This window comes from Furipterus horrens, unplaced genomic scaffold (assembly GCF_987537825.1).
Source record: "Furipterus horrens unplaced genomic scaffold, mFurHor1.1.pri manual_scaffold_13, whole genome shotgun sequence".
NCBI lineage: Eukaryota > Metazoa > Chordata > Mammalia > Chiroptera > Furipteridae > Furipterus > Furipterus horrens.
The window spans coordinates 15,491,575-15,514,132 of record NW_028327183.1 but is presented as its reverse complement, the minus strand read 5'-3'; the positions used below and the strand labels follow the sequence as shown (position 1 = coordinate 15,514,132).

At 40.2% G+C, this 22,558-nt stretch overlaps 1 protein-coding gene across 2 annotated transcripts in view; it reads right to left on the bottom strand.

Moving 5' to 3' along the window:
- The window catches only part of TANGO6 (transport and golgi organization 6 homolog), a 142,528-nt gene that overhangs the window by 88,759 nt on the left and 31,211 nt on the right, over positions 1 to 22,558 (bottom strand). For both annotated transcript variants that reach the window (XM_090260412.1, XM_090260411.1), the window contains exons 8-12: positions 16,952 to 17,064; positions 15,019 to 15,195; positions 13,300 to 13,426; positions 11,301 to 11,492; positions 5,730 to 5,864 (exon numbers count right to left, since the gene is read on the bottom strand). In XM_090260412.1, the coding sequence (XP_090116538.1) occupies positions 5,730 to 5,864; positions 11,301 to 11,492; positions 13,300 to 13,426; positions 15,019 to 15,195; positions 16,952 to 17,064 (744 nt within the window). The remainder of the gene's footprint in view (positions 1 to 5,729; positions 5,865 to 11,300; positions 11,493 to 13,299; positions 13,427 to 15,018; positions 15,196 to 16,951; positions 17,065 to 22,558) is intronic.

Below are 22,558 nucleotides of genomic sequence, written 5' to 3'. Positions count from 1 at the left end.
GTAATTCTGAAATCACTCATATTCATGATCTTGTGCAGTCCTTCGCAGCACAAGCTACCTCTACAGGAAGAAAGTGCTAGAAATCCCACCAAGGGGGTGACACCCAGGACTACACAGAGCAGCATGTGAGCCAGAATGGGGGGCCGAGAGCCACCCCAGCTTCCGCCTCACGGGCTGTGGGGTCTCAGATAATGGCTCTCATCTCCCTCCGACTCAATGTCCCCATCTGTGAACCCAGGCAAATGTCCGCCTCGCCTTGGAGGGGTTTGAGAACTGCAGGCCTCAGGCACATCATCAATGCCTGGTCACCATCGGCAGGCTCCCTGACCTCCTCCTCTTCCCACACACACCGCCAAGGGCGAGGGTGGGGAACCTGGTTCCTTCCAGGCACTGTGTTCACTGCTGGCGGCTGGGGAGACAGAGAAAAACAGAGCAGCCACATGTGAAGGACTTTGTATGTCAACTTATCTTCATGTGTAAAACAGCTGATGATTCCCATGTTACTGTATCTTAAGGAAGAGAATATGCATGTCTAGAGTAAAGGTTTATGTTATCAAAGAAAAAGGTAGGTTTTATCAGGAATCTATGTGAAACAAGAAAAGATATTTTAGAATAATTTTACAAGTGTTATCATTATGCTAGACTTCACTAAGTGCTCCTATGGTATCATGGGCCTTTGTTTTTTTCTTTAAGCATCTGAAATGGGAATATCTGCTTATATCTATAGTACATGGACTCTCTTTTTCACTTCTATTATACACAACAATTTCTTTAAAAAATAAAAATAAAACAAATAGATCAATGGAACTGAATAGACAGCCCATAAACAGACCTAAATAGAGAGCCCAGAAATAGACCTACATAAATATAGTCAACTGATCTTTAACAAAGAAGCAAAGGCAACACAAGGAAGAGAGACTTTTCAACAAATGGGGATGGAACAATTGGACATTCGTGTGCAAAAGAAAAAAGAAAGAATCTAGACACAGATCTTACACTATCACAAAAATTAACTAAAAATAGGTCACAGACTAAATGTAAAATTCAAAACTATAAAAATTCTACAAGATAATATAGGGGAAAAAATCTAGATGATCTTGGGGATGGCAATGACTTTTTTTCAATTAAATACCCAAGAAAAGAAACCCATGAAAGAAATAATTGATAAGCTGGACTTCATTAAAATTAAAAACTTCTGCTCTGCAAAAGACAATGTCAAGAAAAAGAGAAGATGAATCACAGACTAGGAGAAAATATTAGCAAAAGACATAGCTGATAAAGGACAGTTATCCAAAATATACAAAGGATTCTTAAAAGTCAATAATTAAAAAAAAAAAAAAGACCTGAACAGACACCTCACCTAAGAAGACACAGAGCTATATACAGCATACCAAATCCTATGCCATTAAGGAACTGCAAATTAAAACAATGAGCCTACAACTAAAATCCGAAACATCACCAAATGCTGACGAGAATGTGGAAAACAAGAACTCTCATACATTGCTGGTGTGAATACAAAATGGTCCAGCCACTTGCAAGACAGTTTGGCAATTTTTTACAAAACTAACATACTCTTACCATATGCTCCAGCAACCATGCTCCTCCTATTTGCCCAAATGAGTTGAAAACTTATGGCCATAAAACCTACACACAGATATTTATAGCAGTTTTATTCATAACTCCCAAAACTTAGAAGCAACCAGGATGTCTTTCAGTAGGTGAATGGTAAGTAAAGTGTAGTACATCTACACAATGAAATATTATTCAGCACTAAAAAGAAATGGGCTATCAAATCACAAAAGACATGGAGGAACCTTAAACACATATGATTTAAGTAAAAAAAGTCAGTCTAGAAAAGCTACATAGTATGATTCCAACTACATAACGTTCTGGAAAAGGCAAAACTGTGGAGACAGTAGAAACATCAGTGGTTGTCAGGAGTTGGGGGTCGTGGGGGTGAACAAGCAGAGCAATGAGGATTTTTAGGACAGTGAAACCATTACATATGGTAAATATATGTCATTATACATTTGTCAAAACCCAGAGTGTACAACGCCATAGGTGAACTTTAATGTAAACTACAGACTTAGGGTGATAATGACATGTCAATCAATGTAGGTTCACCGATTGCAACAAATGTGCAACTCTGTTACAGGGTGCTGACACAGTGGGGGAGGCAGGTGTACGGGACATTTCTGTACTTACTCCTGCGTACCTAAAACTGCTCTAAAAAACCATCTATTGAAAAAGAAATCTGTTCTCCCTGTTTTCAAACTTCTTAGTCATTGGAAGATTCATCTTATGAAACTGGACAACTTCTCTAATCACTATGGGCAGGTACTTGGATTCTGAATCAAATAGTTGATAAGACAATTAAAGCAATGCATACTCTCAGCTTCATAAACCCACAGAGTTCCCACTATTAGAATAATGAGAGAAACTGAAGGCTATAGGTGCCGACTATTTGTTCATAAATATTAAAAAACAATTCCAACGTATAAAGTGATGTTCACTTAATTGGTAGATGAGAAAACTGAAGCACTAAATGGTTACTGACTTTTCAGGGGTCACCTAGGGTTACCAGCAAAATTGAGAACTGATCACGAAGCCCTCGTTCTCCTCCTGTCACTGCTTCCCAGCACAGATCTCAGACTCCCGTGGAGAAGCCTGAGGCCCAAAGGAGCAGCCCCCATGGGAGTGACAGGTCCCTTCACCGGGCTGCCTCTCTTCAGTGTCTGGAACGCTTCAGGAGTGGCATGAGCAGAGCTGCGTCAGCCAACATCTATGCTTTCCTTCAGGGCGTCAGGAGTGAACTAGTTAGATGGTGAGCTCTTCTAAACTTCTGCAAGTTTTCGATTTGAGAACTGGGTACTTGCAGTGACGGGGCCAGGCCTGCAGGTGCTGGGAAGGTGCTTCTAGGGCAAGCATAGGAGAATGGGCATGGCACCCAGAGGAGGGAACGGCACCCTGAAAAAGCCCCACCTGAGACCTTACAAAGCTCCCCAACCCGCATCCTACCTTATCCTGCTCCAGGGAGAACTGTTGTGGAAGAATCCCAGGGTCTCGTCCAGCAATAAAATTCTGACCTAAAAATTCCTACTCCTGAAAACTACTTACATTTAATTCTTTGTGTTCTCATTTCTATACATCGCCTTTGTTTCTTCAGATATTTAGCTGACCAGTTTACATGTCTGGATCCTTATTTGCATAATGGCACAGAACTTATTTACCAGCGGTATTTTTACTCTTGTCCTAAGGCAGCAAACGGTGTGTACTGTTTTAAAGTGAGCTACACATACACACATTAGATATAAAAATAAGAATCTTTCTAAAAAAATAATTAAGAATTCATCAGATCACAGCCACTAGAAGGCATGCTCCATGAGGGCAGAGGCACTTGATAAATATTTCTTGAATGAGTCATTCTATAATACTCTCAGAGAATATGGTATGAGTTTTCAAGATCTGGGTTCAAGTCCCAGCCATACCACCTGCCCCTCAAAGCTCAGAGGACCTGACAGGCCACAGAACATCAGGGAGAAACTGCTTCCTGAGGGGATAAGGAAGTTACCAACGTTGTACAACTCTCACTGATGGCCAGTCCTGAAATTTAGAAAATGAGTTTGGAATTACAGTTGTCTTAAGCCTACACTTTCTACTAATTAACTCCTCTTCCCAGACACTGTGTTCTAATTATCACCTTAATTACACCAATTAGAAAGGAAAAAAAGAAAGCCTCAGATGCTATTAGATGCTGTTTCATTAGCTAAAGACATGAATCCTAATTGGAAATAGGTACAGTATCATCTAGGCTCTAAAGTAAAAAACACTAAGCATGACAATGATTATCTGAAAACATAATTCAGAATTGTGACTTTTTTCACAACACAAAGACAGAAAACCCAGCATTATTCTAGAAGCCACTTTTAAACCCATGAATCAAACAGGGAAAAAAATTAATAGATTTAGGGCAAAAGTATGGGGTAACGTGTTTAAGTTCTCTTAAGCAATTGCAAAGTCAGAGGAACCCAGGATGTCGTCAGTGAGTCAGGATGGCTCACAGAAGGGCAGGGACAGGTGAGGGATGTACATTTGCATAAATCATGTGAGTCTCCCTTAGAATAATACTAATTTACACAGTCAATCCCAAACAATGGGCTTTTAGAAAAGGAAATGGAGATTTCTATGTTCTGTTTTTCCAGTTGGGATAGTTTCCAATGGTAAGTGTTAAATAAGAGGGAAGGAAAGCCAAAAAAAGAAATCATGTTCTCAAATCACAGAGACAAACATTATCCAAATTAATATTCAACCCAAAAATAAAAACCAACCAGGCCACCTTAATCCACTAACAATACAACTTAGCAAAAACTATTCCATTAGGAACCCCTCCTTGACAGGTCTATCAGCAGGGATATAACAGAACTCTAGGAACTGAACCAAAAATGTTTTTTTCAAACTATATGGGAAATGTCAAATCAGGAGTAATAAGTAAATCTACCAAGAAATGGGCTTCCTGTTAACAACAGGCCCAAATGAAATTTCTTTTCTCCTGCAGGATAGGCCAGAGATGGAGAATTCTAACATACAAGAATCAGTATCAAATTTGAATCCTCCAACTCAAAAAATCCATTCCCAAACGGTTCCCTACTCATTGCGAAGAGCTATGTTAAGTCTGATTTCAGGTGAGATTCCACAATACTTGCACCAAGCCCATTCCACCTTCCTGTAGTCTCCTAACCTAATGTGGTACATAATTAACCAGCGCCTCCCTTTCCCCCTTGTGTGGCACAGCTTTGACCCTAGGTCTCTACATTTCAGCTATACCAACCTTCTGTCAGTGTCTTAAGTATACTAAGCTGTGTCCTGCTTCCCAGGCTTTGCAGAAGATATTTTCTTTAATTGGAAGAATTTCCTCCATCTGCACCACACTCCCAAATTCCTATCCATCATTCAAGTCTTACCTTAAGCTTACAGTTCCTCAGTAGAGACTTTCCCAGCCTAGGCTGGATGCTATGCTCTCCTGGCACCCTCCACTTCTCTTCTGAGGCACTTCATTCAAACCGAAGTGTGTCTTTTGAATTGTTATTTGGTATCTGACTCCCTTACCGAACTGCAAGCTTCATGAGGGAAGGGAGCATGTCTTCTTTGTCCGCTGTTGTATTCCCAGCACCTTAGCTCAGTATCGGGCACATAGCAAGTATGCAATGAATATTTTTTGAGTGAATAAATTAAAAGATTATAAATTAAGTAGGTAAAAGATACATACACAGAAAACAATGCTTTAACATGCTACATGATCTGGGTTTAAAAATGGATCCTGTGCTAAAGTGGAACTATTCAAAACAGACGGAATCCTAAGCACCAGCAGGTTACAGAGGTTTTCCCCCGACCACAACAGTAGGGCCAAGCTGTGGAGAGCCATTACAATGAGGGGAAGAATTCAGTATTTGCCGTGGATGCAAAACACTGCTGGGTGTTTCCAAACCAAGCTTGTACCAGGTCAGAAAGGGCCCTGGCCTTCTGATGGTGATCGCTACGCAGGGCACAAGGTGGAAGCGGCACAATTTTCTGGTCCTCGACTCCGGAGACAATTCTCACGAACAACTTGACTTGTTTATCCTGATTCTCCTATGTACAACATCCATTCTCATTTCTCACAAGGGTATGGAAGGGAGGCAAGAAGTTTCTTTTCTTCTTCCATTCAAGTTGGGCTCATGTTTGCCACTCACCTGAACAGCTCCTCCCAGCATGACAGCCACCAGCCCCATGGACATGCTCAGTGTCTGCGACTCCACGGCGCTCTCAGTCTGGTGGGCCAAGCTTGCACATGCTCGCTGCAGCGTGGCTGCCACAAAGTCCACCACCTACCACAGAAACGGGATTTTGTATCAGTGAGGAGTAAGAAAAAAAAATCTCAACGTTTTCTTTACATTTTCCACATTGACATCATAGCAGCAAAAACCTCCAACAACTGGCGCTGTGGAGCAGGCAGGTGCTCAGTGTCCTACACGTGCGATCTCACTTAGGTCTCTAAACTCCGGGAGGTCACTACTCTCAATCTCATTTCGAGATGGAGACTCTGAGACTTAAAAGAGGTTATCTGCTCAAGGCCATACAGTCAATAAATCAGAGAGCCCACGTATACTTTCCCAAATGTCTTAATATACTAATCCAACTTCCTTTACTTTTCATGAATTTTGCCAGGAAATTAAAATGAGTAATGATTTTGTTACTTTCTGACCATCTTAGAGGGTCCTAGATCTGCTGCTCCTAATGAGATTTCTTCCTCAAGGATACCTTCCCCCACCCCTGCCATTTTGACAGTCTAATTCTAGTAAGCAAAGAATGGGCAAGAGGCCTTCAATTTTATGTAGACACCAATGTCCTCAAACAATCTGCACAAATGATCCAGTCACTTTTTTAAGTACCAAATATTTTTAAAGGATTAAGATTATTCATATGTAACATTGTACATCACATTTGGCTAACAGCTAAGCCTAAAGTGGAATTAATTTGGTCAGCATCGTTTTAACTGCATGTTGATTAATCACCTATGAATAAAAGACAGCATACACATACATATGTGCATGCACACACACGTACATACCCGTACACACACGCATATTGAGGATTTGAGGATTAGTGGCTCAAAAGGGAAAAATCATTTTGAAAATGGGGCACCTGAGATAGGTCATAATAAGCCTCTAAATACCACGCAAGCTTGCATGTTGAACTCTCAGGGCAAATTACATGCTACGCTAGAATCCTTACTGCAAGCTTAAAGGGAAAAAAAAAAACAACTGCCTGTTAACACTTGTCTTTTGGAGTAAGGCAGGATGTTCGAAAGGTTATTTAAAGTTTCATTTACTGAAATGTGCTGGTTATGGCAATTTTCACCATGCTCTGTATCCTGGGACTTTACTGATACCAGAAGCGAAGGATGCTCGTCCATCTTGGGCTACCTATTTTGCCTTTAAAGAGTTTTCTAAAGCACATCTTGTTTATAGGAAGCTTCTATTTCAGCACAAATATTGTTAAATTATTGGAAAAAACACTCTCTAGGCTTCTGACTTTTTCTAAGTTCCTCTCCACAAAATATAAAAATTTTTTAATGTTGCAAAACAAGTAGTATCATCCAATTTTTGTTAAGGAGGAAATAGTCTATGTCTGTCTACATAGTAGTAAACCCCGGGGAGCTGTTAACTGGCGTGACTGTCAGCTGTTACTGCCTCTATGAAGTGCCCTTTCCCCCAACTCTCTTGTAACAACAAAACCACAGGCCCATTTGGATAACAGCTCTTCCCCCAATACTCATTTCCTGTGATTTTGGTGGGGCTGCCAGCCACAAGAACAGGTATGTGACTGAAGCCTGTTGTGGAGAATGGGGAGAGACTTTTACTTTTTACTTAAAAATTCTTCTGTAAAGGTGCATCACTGAAGAAGCCAAACAGTCCTGCAAGTTTATAATGAAAAACAGCAATGTCCCATCCCATTTCTCTCCATCTGATTCTGGCCCTACAAAGGCAGCCGCTTTTCATTGTTTAGCTGGTTAATTTAATAATAACAGTAAGCACTTACTATTTACCAGATAACATTCTGAACACAATAACCCTCACAATGATCCCGCGGGGATAGAAAAACCTGCTGCCACCATTGCGGCAACTGAGCGGGATGGGGCTGGAGGCCTCACTGTTGAGTGTGTAGATGTCGATTTAATCCTGCAGTTCTTCAGTTTGCTACCACCACCCAAGTTCAGAACTCTTGGGTTCAACCACTTTTAAGAATAAACGTGCGGTCTTCTGCTGAGGAGGAGGAGTGGTTGTACAAGTCGACGAAGAAATCAAGGGGTCTGCTGAAGCTGTTAGAGCCTTTTGCCTTGTTTTAAACTCTAAATTCAGCTCCATCTTTAGAGCTTACCTCGGGCCTCCAGTCCTTCCAGGGTTCTGCAGTGAGAAGTAGCATGCTTCCTTTTTTTCTTTTCAAAACAATTTCATTGGAATATAGTGCTTTGTTTCTTGATTTCTCCCATGCAGGCATTTAGCTTCCCATTTTCTTAAGTTGCTAAATTAGCTACTATTTTTCAGCTTCCCAATATTATTCTCTTTTATTTTCATTTATTTTTTTAAAGATTTTATTTCTTTTTAGAGAGAGGGGAAGGGAGGGAGAAAGAGAGGGAGAGAAACAGCAATGTGTGAGAGAGACATTGATCAGTCGCCTCTCGCACGCCCCTAGTGGGGGACTGCGCCTGCAGCCCAGGCATGTGCCCTGACTGGGAACTGACCTGGCAAACTTTTGCTTTACGGGACTACCCAACCAAATGAGCCACACTGGTCAGGGCGTTGTTCTCTTTTATTTGCCATCTTTCCTTTCCTGCTCTGTTGTTCCTCGTGGTTTACAGAGGAGGCAGATAAATACGTGCAATGCACCATCTTTAATCAGAAATCTCTAATTTTTACATTTTGTACTTCTATCATGTTTAAATGATTTTACAATGGCTATGTGTTACTACCATATCGTGATTACACCCAACAATCCCTTATATCTTCTAATACTCGGTTCATGACTGTTCAAAAATGTCTTGGTTTGTTTGAATCAGGATCCACACATTGCTTTTGGTTATATGTCCCTTTCAAGCTACAGCAACTCCACTTTTTTTCAGCCCTGCTCCTTTTGATGCCATTTATTTGATAAAGAAACTGGGTCATTTGTACCGCAGAATCTCCCACATTCTGCATTTGACTGATGGATTCCACATGGCATTCACTTACTCCTCTGTCCTGAGTTTCCTGGATTAGATTCATGTTCACATGGGGGATTTTTAATTTTAATTTTGTAAGAACCCTTCCCAGGAGGTGCTATATATGTCCTACTGGATTACATCAGGAGGTACATAAAGTCTGCTGTCTACTTATCGTGATCTTAAGACCAATCAGTCCATACTGAAATATTTAGGGGGACAGATACTGATACCTGCATTAACCCTGAAATTAATAAAAAATGAGATGGATGGACAGTTGAAAGCATGCATTAATATGTGCTAAAATATAATAAAATGTTAATAGCAGAATCTAGGCAGTGGGTATATAGGTATTCACTATAAAATTCTTTCAAATTCAGAAGTTTTCTTAATTAAATGCTGGAGAAGGCGGAGGACACATTTGTTTGGGTACATTTAGCTTAACTACAGTCGTTACACAGTACCCCTAATGCTTCCAGCAGACACTGGTGACTGTTACCGAGATCCATTATTTCATCAGGAAATTGCAAAATGTAATTTTCTAGTTCTCTTTTTGAATTTTTTTAGCTGTGATTCTTATATTAAGAAAATTTTTCCTTCATTGACTCTTTGGTTACACTGAAATATAGTTTCTAAGGAAAGGCAAGCTAAATGCTTTATTCGTTGCCTTCACTTACCAATTTACAAAATAATGAGTTGATGCCCTAACAACCTCCAAAGTTGTCCTACAAGGGATTTTTTTGTGGGGACTCAGATTTTTATAACTTTGGTGTGTTTCAATCCACTGCAGGCATTATTCTTTTTAATGCTCAAAATGTCCTATGGCCAATGGCAGCCCCTTCAAACTGGCTCCTGAGTGTTACTGACATGGCCTCATTAATCTCAGATAGCTTCCTTGTATTCTGGTACAACAAGGTGCCCTAAGACTTACAGTGTACAATTTCTACCCTAGATCACAAAAAAGTCTTTAATCTTATAAGTTTCATGTTCTTTTAGTAGTAGATGGTATTTAGAAACTATAATCTAGCACAAATGACGTTTATAGTTACTGGGTTGTCATTGCTTCTTGACATCGACAGTGGACTGAGCTAGCAATTATCTACTTTTTAAAAAGAGAAAAATAAACCATGAGTTCATACTCATACTTCTAATTGAAATTCAACATAATAGGGTTTTTACTCAAGTTCTTTAATTTTATATTTATAATTCTTTTCTTATGCTGAAAATTTGGCTCCTAATCATATTAACAAAATTACTGTAACATTTATTACTTATAACTCACCCATATGTGTATATTTCAAAATAACATATCAAAATTATCACTAGCAGTAAGACTACTAAATGTTATTTAATATCTTTTATGGTTCTTTTTGTCCTAATACATTTTAACCTTAGCTGAAAGATAACTTAACGGGACAAATCACTTTTGTATCAGCCTAAAACCATTGTTCTTTAATTAGAAGTAAAAGGAGACATGTGCAAAAGCTCAAGTCATATCAGTTTTTAGACTATTTCCCCCTCCAACTAGCATCCTGAGAAAAAAACGTAAGGTCTGCATGAAAAAGTCTTCAGGGAACTGGTATAAACACAGGAGAAACAAATCACCCTACTGGGTAACATAACACAGGGTCATTGAACTAAGGGAATAAGAGGCCAGGAAAGAAATCATGACCATGATTCTCATTAAACAGTCATGATAAGTCGGAGCTGACAGGCAGCTGCAAATTTTCTCAGCGGGAGCTGTACTGAAATGCTGCTTAGCAACACCCGAAGGCAGATGACAATGAGAAGGATACAAAGAGCTGGAGAATCAGATTTAAGCATGACAATCATACCATCTTACAACCAACTATTCACCAACCAAGCAACAACTCATTCTGGTAAAGTGGTAAAATATGGCACCTGCACTGCCTATGCTTTATAACTTTTATTTCTTATTTTTTTAAAAGCTGGTAAAAATTGTGTCTGAGCCAATAAAATTCAGGCGCTGATTCACAAAGTTACTCTACTCTGAAAGCATTTTTTTAAAAAAATCTTAAAACTTCACAGGCTATTGTGGAGATAAGCTATGAGTTAGAAGGCCTGTAAAATTCAAGGTGATCTGTTTTTTCAATTTTGAGTTTCTGATCATTCTCCACCTTTGATGCACATTAGAATCATCCATAGAGGAATACAAAATACAGATGCCCAGGATCTAATGAAGACATGCTGAATCTGGATCTCTAAAAATGAGCCAGGCATCAATATTTTGAAAAAGATCCCAGATGATTTTATTTGCACCAAAAGTTGACAACCACTGTGATATAACATATAAACATTTAAAACAGTTCTTTAACTTTTATGTGCGTGGGAATCACCTCGGGCGCTTGTTAAACATGCCAATTCCCAGGACCTATGAGAGTGTTGATTCCCTTGGTCTGGTGTGGGCTCAGTAATTTGCATGTTTAACCAGCATTCCAGGTAACGCTGATGCTGGTGTCATCAAACCACACTGAGTAACATTTTTTGGAAAGAACATAAAGAAACCAAACCAGGCTGGATCGGGAATGTTGCAGCCACTGACCTGAGCAATGTTCGTGAATATCTGCTCAGACATTCTCTCGCACAGAACAGCCACCAGCTGCAGGACCAGCAGCTTCTGCTCTTGGCCTTCCACCAGAAGAGTTCGGTGCTGCTCTAATTCCAACAGACTTTTGCCAGAGAAGGGCTGAGTTTTTAACTCTGTTTCACTTTCCACGGCCACGTGAGTCAACTCCTGTCAGTGTAGGAGAAAAGGGAAAGTGAAGAAAAAGCCTGTAGAAGGAAGGGCTCAGAAACAGCTAGAAAACTCTGTCTGAGACATGTATTCAAAGAACTTGTCTGTGCTCACTGCAGCATTATTTATAATGGCCCCAAACTGCAAACTAAAATGTCCAGAACAAGAGAATGAATAAATTATAATACATTTATTATATATTGACAGTTGGAATAAATGAACTAGGTCTACGTGCATATCAATATAGAGAGATCTCAAAAACACTGTGGAGTGAAAAACGTAAGTGGCAAAGTAGGACATATACTATGATACCCTGTATATGAAATGTTAAAACCTCATAATGAAAAACGTTCACAGACTACTTCCTTGTCCAGCATTTTTATGACCTCTATCACTAGCCTTTCTTGAACTGAGGCCATAAAACATTTCCAAACTCTTTTTAGAGATTATCAGATGCTTTCAGCACCACGACCCTTTTCCCCTTAAGTATTCAGAACTAAACTACCAACAGATAACGCATTACTGTGGGTTTTGTAGGCTTTCCCCCTACCCTTCACATAGTAGTTTTCCTTGGGAAGGGAAAGCCTTGAGTTACTTAACAATTAATGTTTTAACAAAGTAATTCACTGTTTAGATCAGTGCTTCCCAACAGAGCCTGAGCAATTTTGCTCCCCAGGGGAGCATTTAGCAATGCCTGCGGACATTTTTGGTTATCATAATTGGAGGGTGATACAAGCACCTAGCAGGTAGAGGTCAGGGATGCTGCTAAACACGTACAATGTACAGGAGGCTCCTCCCTTCCCAAAGTCAGAAGGCCCCCTCCCATCTCCCCTTCATCCGCTGCCAACAAAAAAATTATCCAGCCCAAAATGTCAATAATTACCAAGGTGGAAAAACCTTGGTTTAAAGCAAAGAAAGCCCTTTGATTTTTTTTTTTAAACAAAAAACTTTAAGTATCCAATTAAAAAGATATATGCTTTTTTCCTTTTGTTTTTAACTTAGGTTTCTGAAAAACTTTTTTTTAGAATATATACTTATAATGTCATTTACAATGAGTGTCTGGGCAGCGGGCTGGATGTGAACACGGGAGGTGAGACAGCAACAATAAGTACCCCCCACTTCAAATTCTAGAGGTGAGTCCTAGTTCCTTCCTTGCATTCTCCCACACCCACACCATCCTTAAACTCCACACACATTATCCTGGAGCAGACGCTTTATTTAGGGAAAACAATGGAGAAGGCAGAACTAGAAGACAGGGAAGCAGAGATCACCTGACTTATGATCTCAAACAGCACAAATAAGCAGTAACAAACAGTGCGGGGTACAGGTTACTGCGGGAGATCAGGACAAAAGGAAGCACAACCAACAGCACTAAGAAGCAAACCCAGAAAAGGTTTCAAGCGGCTAAAAAATGAAATGAGGGAGACAGAACTGCTAAGTCCCCTTTCCAAATACCTGACAAAACAATAGTCAGAAAGGATAAGGGATTACTCTATAGCTGTAAAACCTGCTATTAACTTCAAAAGAGTTCTTCCTGTCAACACAAAGCAAAGATTAACCCTTTCATAGATCACAGTTCTGTTTCGGTCATCTCTAAGATTTCAGTGCTGATGATCTGCATACTGCTGAAGATAAGTTTCTTCTTTTTACCAAACCTACTGCAAAATAAATTACTCTATGTCCTCTGATTATTTCTCCTAATAGGACCTAATTTTAGAGCCTTAAATTATAAAAATTGCCTTTAAAATTCCATGGGGCTCCTGATACTGGAATAAAGCTGACCATGAACTATATACATAGTCCTCACCTTCAAGCAGAAGATGAAGAAGTCACCAGCCAAACCACATTCCTGGCAGTGGGACAGCAAGTCCCCGAGATGCTCTATCTGGCACTGCTCTGAGGACACCTTCTGGTACAGGGCTTCATCTTCGTCACTGCAATGTGGAGTCCGATTTATCTTGGTAAGATTGGTCACCCAGAGATACTTTTTGGAAATCCCATTAACAATATGCTAAAGTAACATGTTATTTCCATACAGCAAATCATTAGAAAGATCTCAAAATTTTGTTTAAATTATTTTCCTGTTATCCTGGGGGAGGGAGGGGATCCTTGTTTGCATATAGGAAAATTTCTTGTGTATAACTTCAAGGAGATTATAGCCCCTTAAAAGTCCACGTAGAGGCCCCACGTTAAGGATCTGATAGCACTGCCTATTCACTATTTTTCCTACCATGAAGAGAAACTATAGTTTCAGTAAGAACTGTTGATTTTGACATATATGCACTAAGAACTTGTTAAGATAGCAATAAGTTTTAACTACCGATAAGTTAAATATTATAAAATTCTCTGTATAGTGACAAAATTGGTCCCTGGTTAAACTGTTCCAAAGTGCTTTTAAAACATGTTTTAAAAAATCATGCCAGAGCCCTGAATGGAATGGATCAGTGGGTTGGGCATCATCCTATGAACCAAAGGGTTGCTGGTTCAATTCCTGGTCAGGGTACATGCCTGGGTTGCAGGCTTGGTCCCGGTTGGGGGTGGGCGAGACCCTCTCACATCAATGTTTCTCTCCCTTTCCTTCTCCTTCCCTTCACATCTTTCTAAAAATAAATAAATATTTTAAAAAGCAAATAAACATGCCAGAATTTTTAAAACTCTCTCAGTCTGGGGGCACAGTTATAACACAGAACCTACTAATGCTCAACAAAACAACTCTCAGTAAATTACTAGCTTGAGTTTGTACAGGTGATTCTGTTTGTAATCAATATGTTTTTTCTTCCTGTTTTTCTCAAATCCATCATACTGAAAGTGTTCTTAAATTTAAAGTTAACCGTGAATTAAAAAATTAAACATAAACACTTTAACAAACAGCAGCACTTGTAATGTGATGTAGAGTAGGTGCCACCAGTTAAATACTATATGAACTCTGATCAACAAGAACTTACATTCTGAGGTAATAACATCCACATATATCACCCAGAAAATGGAAATAATTTAAAATACACTTCTGAGACATTGGAGAAATAAATTATCCATTCCAATAACATTTATCAAACACCTTCTAATCAATCCCTAGGAGAAACAACCCCCCATTATAAAATTATCATAAAAGATAGCTATCAAGCAATTTCCCTTAGGGGTAAGTCTGACTCTGAACACACATGCACCATCCTGAGAGTGAGAGGTGCACTGGTTTGTTACGGTGCTCAGGGTGAATATGTGTCTGCCCTTTCCTCTGACTCACTGGCAGACTTTGTGAAGTACGTGGGCTTGTCATGATGCATGATGCAGAGCTGTGAGGCTCCAGTTAACTGCACCTACTATTAGCCAGCGTCCAGAAAAAACCTGGAGGATTACTTTAAGGCTCACATTTCATTTGGAGATTATAATAAACAGGAGCACCTCGGCCTCAGCCTCTTGAGTTTTGGGTTTCCTTTCTATCAGCGCCCCTTAGTGGACAAGCCGCAGAATGGCCTTTTGGGTACAATTAAATCTGAAGAGAGACAGCAAGGATGGTTGGACTCACCAAATGGCCTCTTTGATGGTAATCACAATGCCACCTTGAGTGGCAGCTCTAAACTGACACAGAGAATGGAGAGAAGGCACAGATTTGTCCAATCCTGCAAATCCTTTCAGGCTAGCAATTGCTTTCTTCCTCTCCAGTTTCCCCAGAATCCATAATAAGATCTCTTGGCAGAGTGACCTGGAAGAAAAAAAAGCTATAAATGAGCTTGTCATCTCACTCTACTCATCTAACGAGAGAGAGAGACTGTCAGGTCCCACTGTGTTCTAAAGGCTGGTACAATCACCTAGTACTACTACTGAGGTGCAGGAGTGGAAAGTATGTTTCCTGTGAATTTCAGAATACAAATATCCCGAAATCCAATGACTGACTGACTGGTCTTTGGCTCTAGAAGCAATCCCCATATGACATATGAACCCCACATGCATTTTTTTTTTCCCATTGCCTTTGGATCGGGCCCTGTGAAAGTTTACATGGATGAAACCATCCCTATCAAAGGACTGATAGCTGGTGACCAAGAAACGGCATACCAAAAAATTCTTGCTGCTTCCCCACCCCCTTTTATTAGTGCCAATCAACAGGGAGAGGAATGGAATAAACATTTGCCTCTTCCTTATCAGTCTCTGGTGCGGATGTGACAGTGACATGAGAACCTGGGCTTCAAAACTAAAACAAGAGCTACTATATGGATGGTCCTTTGAAGCCAAATTCACATATTCATAGTGTCCACCTTCCACTGCACTTGCTATTGTCCCTTCCCTATGGCTTTGGGCTACAATGACGCACTAACTAAAAGTTAAGAGTCAAAGACAAGATGTCAGCTTTGACTAACATGCAGACTGAGTGCAGCTGACCCTTGAACAACATGGAGCTCAGGGACGCCAACCCCCTGGCACAGTCGAAAATCCATGTATAACTTTTGACTCCCCAAAAAGTTAAGTTGACCCTTGGTATCTGCAGAGAATTAGTTCCAGGACCCCTTGCGAATACCAAAATCTGAAGATGCTTAAGTCCCCTATATAAAATGGCAGAGATTCATGCATAGAGTTGGCCCTTTGCATCCATGGACTCCCAACCAAGGAATGAAAACAGTACAGGTATTTACTGAAAAAAATAGTATACAAGTGAACCCACACAGTGCAAGCCTATGTTGTTCAAGCATCAACTGTACTTTCGTCCACTTGACGTTGAGTGTTTTCTATTTGCTGAACAGTTTAACGCATAGTCTTCATAATAAGCCAATGAAGAAGGTACAATTGTATATGAGATTACACATGGGGGGTTTCCAAACACCAAAAATCGAATTCTGTAGGACTTTAGGAAGGATATAAACTCCTCTAAGGAGGAAGAAACAACATAAGTAGCTGTGAAAACAGAGCTGATACAAGAGGAGCCCTGCTTAAATTCCAATACAAAAGATCGTTTTCTAGATGATTAAGAAACACCTTCATTCGAAACAACACTGCGCAGGGTTCACACCAAATCCAAGTCTAAATCACAGAGCTCCGCATTCAGATCTAGGTTTCCCGAGCTTGGTTTCTAACTCCCCACTGGGCAGTCAGGACCCATCTCTGCCTCCTCCTTCCTAGACATGTAATTCCAGTAGTTCTCACTGATTAAGCAGTGGCATGTTCATACACGTAAACAAAGATTTCATCTCTGATGTCTAGGGTTGAAGCTCAGGAAAGTCATTCAAAAAACTATATCCAATCCCCTTCAATTTGCAAAGCTCTCTCTTTTCTAGATGAGCAGAATAAGAGGATCCTCCAATGTGTTCCTGACTTTGAAAGGAAAAAACAATTACAAAGTGGCCTAAGCCAAATTCAAAATAAAACAATTACAAGGTGGCATAAGTCAAATTCAAAATTAGAACAAGAACAACATGCGAGAAAAGACTTCACTATTTATTATAAAATAAGGGTCTCTGGTTGGTTACCTTACGTGAGACACACTCTTCTTGGTAAAACAGTAGAGAGAGAAGAGTACTCCCAGGACTGGAAGCAGGGAGTCCACCAAAACTGTTAAAGGTTCATTCCCGACCACGTACACCTAGGGAAAAGGGGATGATGGTGAGAGGCATCATGACAGGAAGGCCAGAGGAATGGCAATCAAACACCATACGCTTATGACCAGGGCTCAGAGTCTTCCATGAGCAACACTCTAGTCCTAAGCCGAGCAATTTTAGCTCTTAGGCCAGTGAAACCATTTGAGGTTGACCGACAGGCTAAAACAAAGTGGGGGAGACAGGACTGCAGCTTTTCGTGTGGGCAGCCTGAAAAACTCCTGGGCAAAGTGGGTAAATTAACCCACTTTCTGGCCCCTTACTTTCCTACTTTTGACTACCTCTGAGTCTCCTAATCTGCCTATTATTCATCTGCATAATAATTCTCTTACTGAGGAAGGCTCTGCTCTTAGGAACTAACAAGCAATTAATGCCACGTAGAAAAAGAGAAAGCAAGTTTGAAAAAAAAACATAAAAACATAGCTTGCTCCAGATTTGTCTCTCAAGATGTTACTGCCAGAGTGGCATCTCCCATTCTGTCCAAATCAATAAATGTTCAAAGAAGCCATGCTGTATACCTAGATCTTCACTGGCTTTATAGGGTTTAGTGTGTGAGGATGCAGATTTTTATTAACTATAATTATGGTACACATTTTTCTGAGTACCCACTGAGATCAAAGTACTGTCCTAGGTGGTGTAGTGAATATATAAATGAGTAAGTCATTTCTCATATTGATTGTGATCTAACAAGAATAATTCAAGGTGGGTAACTTAAAGTATCTTAAGAAGTGCAAAATGCTATTCAAAACTCCAGTCAAACATGATTTCAAAATGTAATTCTGTTATAATAAATTAATTAAAGCCTGATAGTGTGAACAGTGATAATGATGATAAAAGGGGAAAGAAGAGAAACAGACAATGATTACAGTCTTAGTATGCATCTTAGGAACTATGCTAGGATTTTTATCTTTCAGGTACTATGTTAGATTCTTTAAAGAGTTAGCTCATTAAAATGATAACAATCTCACAAAGTTGGTATTAACAGCCCTATTTTAAAGGATGAGAAATGGGAAGCTTAAAGAGGCCCTTATTTAGCCCTGGCTGGTGTGACTCAGTGGGTTGGGCATTGTCCCACAAACCAAAGGGTTGCTGGTTCAAGTCCCAGTCAGGGCACACGCCTGGGTTACAGGCCAGGTCCCTGGAATTGGGGGCATGCGAGAGGCAACTGATGGATGTTTCTCTCCTTTTCATTCTCCCTCTCTTTAAAAATAAATAAAATCTGTAAAAGAAAGAGACCCCTATTTACAGAAAGTATTGAGGTAGGAGTCAACGTTGTTTATGGGAAACTAAAGGTCATGGAGGCACAAGACGGAAAAATCTCTGTACTTTTCCAGAAACACTGTCCCTTTAAATCAACCCTAAATTTTCACACTCCTTAAGCCTCCCAACTCCTCTATGGAGCTCGATAACCAAGAAGCCAGCTTCCTGTGCATGATCTAATCTCCATAAGCCCAGCTAAATGAAGTGCATTGTATGGCAGTGTTCAGAAGTAATATGCAGGCCTAATTATATATCACCAATTACAGGAGGTAAAAAGAGATTCCTCAGATAACGTAAAAGCCTATTGTTTGGCTCTGGATTCTGTGTTCCCAGAGGTAATCCCTACGGAGCCATCCTTCCTTACCAGCATCTTTTGTACATTAAAAGCAAAACAAAACAAAAAACAGATGGAGTTAAATCTTTATTATTTACTGGCTTGATTGGGCCAAAACACCTCCAACTTTAACACGAATTCAATCAAGCACATTTTTCAGGGGTATACATTGTTGTTGATAAATTCCTCCAATTTTTAAATTCTCTTCTTATACTTTTCTGTATTTTATTAACAAGAAACAAGAACTACTTTTATATTTAGGAAAAAACTGTACAGCTGTTTATACATGTTATTTATTTTTATACAGCTTCAGCAAATGCTTACTGAGTGCCAACTGTGTGGCAGGCATATAGTGGTAAACAAATTATCTGCTTCAAAGCTTACATTCTAGTTGGGGGACAGCAAATAAGCAATAAACATGTAGTATCAGACAGTGACAAGTGTGATGAAGAAAAACAAAACAGGTGAAGTGAACAAAGGGTGATGAGGGCAAGAGCATGTGGACAGAGAAATTCAGAATAACTCCTATCAATTCCTCAACTAATAATCCATTAAGTTGACTAAGAGGAATAGAGAAAGGAAAATTTTTTCTAAGTGGAAAGATTTAGAAATAGTCTTCTTTTCTCTGCATCTCAAAGAACTTAAATGGCCTCTTCCTGACACAAAATTGTCATCTCCCTTCCAACATGAATAGTAAATTCTTCCTTGTATTTAGCCCAAATCTACTTTCCTTTAAACTTCCTTGATGGAAGTATCTGTTTTCCAAAGGTTTTGGAATGGCCATAATCCAGTTTCTCTACCCACCTTACAGACTGCTCTGCATTCTAATAATCAGATTGTATTTTATAGATGAAAGATAGACAATGGTACATATTAAATTGACCCAGGTCAAGCTCTACCTCTTCCATAGGGCTGCTATGTATTGGCCTGTTCAACTGGTCATTCATTCATTCATTCATTCACTAATTCAAATATTCATAAAGCATCTAACCACCATTAGTGACTTTTCTCTAAATTCCAATAGCATTTTAAAGCTTGTAACCTATGATCAGCGTGTCTACTCAAGAATGATCCAGGTTATTCAGCTAAACATTTAATATACAATCAATTCTCGCTAGAGTTCTGCACATTAAGGACTTTAATTCCCATTCTAAAACTATGGAAAACTGAGGCTCAGAGAACCACAGTCAGTTGAGCAAAGCTACATTGTTAGTAAATGGCAGGGCCAGGATAAATACAGATCTCTCTGACACAAAATCTATTCACAATCCATAGAGAGAGAAAGCAGATTACTGGTCGTCAGGGGCTGGGGAAGGGAGGAATGGGGACTGATTGCTTAATGGGGTAGAGGGTTTCCATTTCGAGTGATGAAAAAGTTCTGAAACTAGACAGTGGTGATGGTTGTACAGCATTGTGAATGGACTTAATGCCACTGAATTCAAGTGGTTAAAATGGTAAATTTTATGTTGTGGGTATTTTACCACAGTTTGCTATTAATAACCCGATTCCTGCAATCTCTGCAAAAAAGAGCTGGAATTCCTGAGTGGCACCATGGACAGCAGCTTCTGTACCACTTCCTCTTCCTCCTACTGAGAGTCCCCTTCTACCAAGTCTTCTGGTGGCCCTGCAGGCCACACCATAGCCAGTCCTTTCCACTGACCGCCCCTTCCTTCCAATCTCTTGCCTCTCTCTGAACTCAGGTGCAGGGTAACAGTTTGGGCTACACCTACTTACACTTCCAAAGTAGACTCTGGTCACTTCCCCCTTAAGTGGACTCCCCAGATTATTGACTTGTATCAGCAGTTTAGTGACCCATATAGGAACACAGGAGGCCAGACTGATTCAGTCAGCACTGACACCAGATGCTCTAGGGAAAAAAACTAAAAACAGAAAACCAATCCTTCCACTGAAGTCACACTCCATAGGAAGGAAACTGTTGGGCCAGTGCCGGCCACCGCAGGTGGTGACAGTACCAAGTGAGGAGGCTGTAAAGGCACAACAGGTAAGCGCTTGCACAGGGGGGGCTCCACTGTGCTGTCTCCCTGCCCTAACATCCAGCTATGGTGGAATTTCCTTGGACTGTGCTATGTGCTGTCTGTTTCTAGTTGTGGGTCCCCCCTGCTCACCCAGAGGCAAAGAGGGATGGGAATTCAAGTTCTGAACAGAATTCAATACTTCACATATTATTTCCACCTGCGGTAAAAATAGTCCGCATCATTGGGTGAGCTTCAAGTAGGGTTGTTTGTAAATACTTCTACTGACCAGTTGTGAGACTCTAACACAAATCGAGTCTCCGTTTCCTTATGTGGAAAATAAAGGGGTTGGATTAGTCAACTCTAAGCCCCCTTTCACGTCTAATCTAGCATTCTCTGACTTGATTGCAAGTTTGCTCATTTTCTTCTATACCTTTCTGGTACCTCAGCCACCAAGCAGTAAGAGTAGTTGAAAAAAATGAACCAGCTTTTCCCACTCAAAAAAAAACAAAAAAAAACTGAAACACTGAACCCCTTTCTCTTACAATTTCTGTTCTATCAGTTCTGAACTTAGTACTTTAAAGATGAAGTCCTATTTAGTTGAAAAGTTTTCTGGTTACTTGAAGTACCTGGACAGCCAGGGATCACCAAACCAAATACCAAGAGGTGGGAAAGCTGAAGCAGAGAAAGGAGAGACAGACTCTCAAGGTACCTTTTTGATTCTTTGGTGTAATAAAAAGCCCCTCTGCAAATAAGTGAAATGGTGCTTTGCAGTTGAACTTCCATATCCCCCTGGGGCTTTTCCAGTATAAATGTGTAGGACAGGGCTGAGGGGCAAAATAAGAGAACAGTGGAGCTCCATAAAAACCATACCGGCTCAGAGCAGATCAGATAGAAGAGGAAGCCAACAGGTACCGGTGCCCCACTGGCAGCCAGGGATTTCCTCTTTCCTTTCGGGGGACTCCCACGTTCCTTCCTGAAAGCAGCGTGGCTTTCCTTCAGAGCCAGCACGAGAGAAGGCATCTGTGCAGTTAAGACTTATAGCAGCTCATCTGAGCTTAGAGGGCTGCTCTCCAACAAGTCACAGAGGCATGGTTCTGGGTACTTCATTTCAGATGGCACTTCCCTGGAACTCTTCGCTTGCTTCACTGGGGGCTCCTTGAAGGCAGTGGCTGGCTCTTAATCGTTTTTGTATTTGCAAACCTCACGGAGTAGCTGGCATTTAGTAGGCACTTGGTAAAAAAATAATTTTGTGACTGATTAATTGAATTAAGAATGAATGAACAGAGTAGACTGACTGATGTTTATTTTCTCAAAAGCTCTATTTTGGGGGGGAAGTTACAATGCCCTCTGTAGTTTAATTTAAAAAAACAAAACACCTGTACCCAGAAGCTACTCAATCAATGTGAATGAACTGAAAAGAAGAGACCTTCAACTATGAAAGGGAGAGAAAATTGAACAAAAGAAGCCTTGACTTTATTTCACTGTCTTTGGCTTGTTCAACACCTGTCTTCAATGTCTGGAAGACTGAGTTTCTCTGGAAGTATTGACTAGAAATTTAAAGAAAAAAGGAAAGAAAAAACTCACAATAGTCCAAATGGTCAAAAGTATTAGGAATAAACATGCGTTTCTACTTCAAAGCAAAACAGAAAGCAGTCCTCACACGCTCCTTCGCTCTTCTCCTAGACTTCCGTTACATTGTTAAACGTACCCCTTAGAGACCACTGTTGGGTAACTGAAAAAGCACTGGGAAATCAGGAGTCAGAAAACTTGGGTGTGAGGTTTGTTTCTGCCCCAGATCACATATTAAGCGAGTGCACTCTGATAAGACACTGAAACGTGCCTCATCTCAGTTTCCTCATTTATAACGTAGGCACTAAGCTTTTGGCATAAGGACCAATTAAGATAATTCAT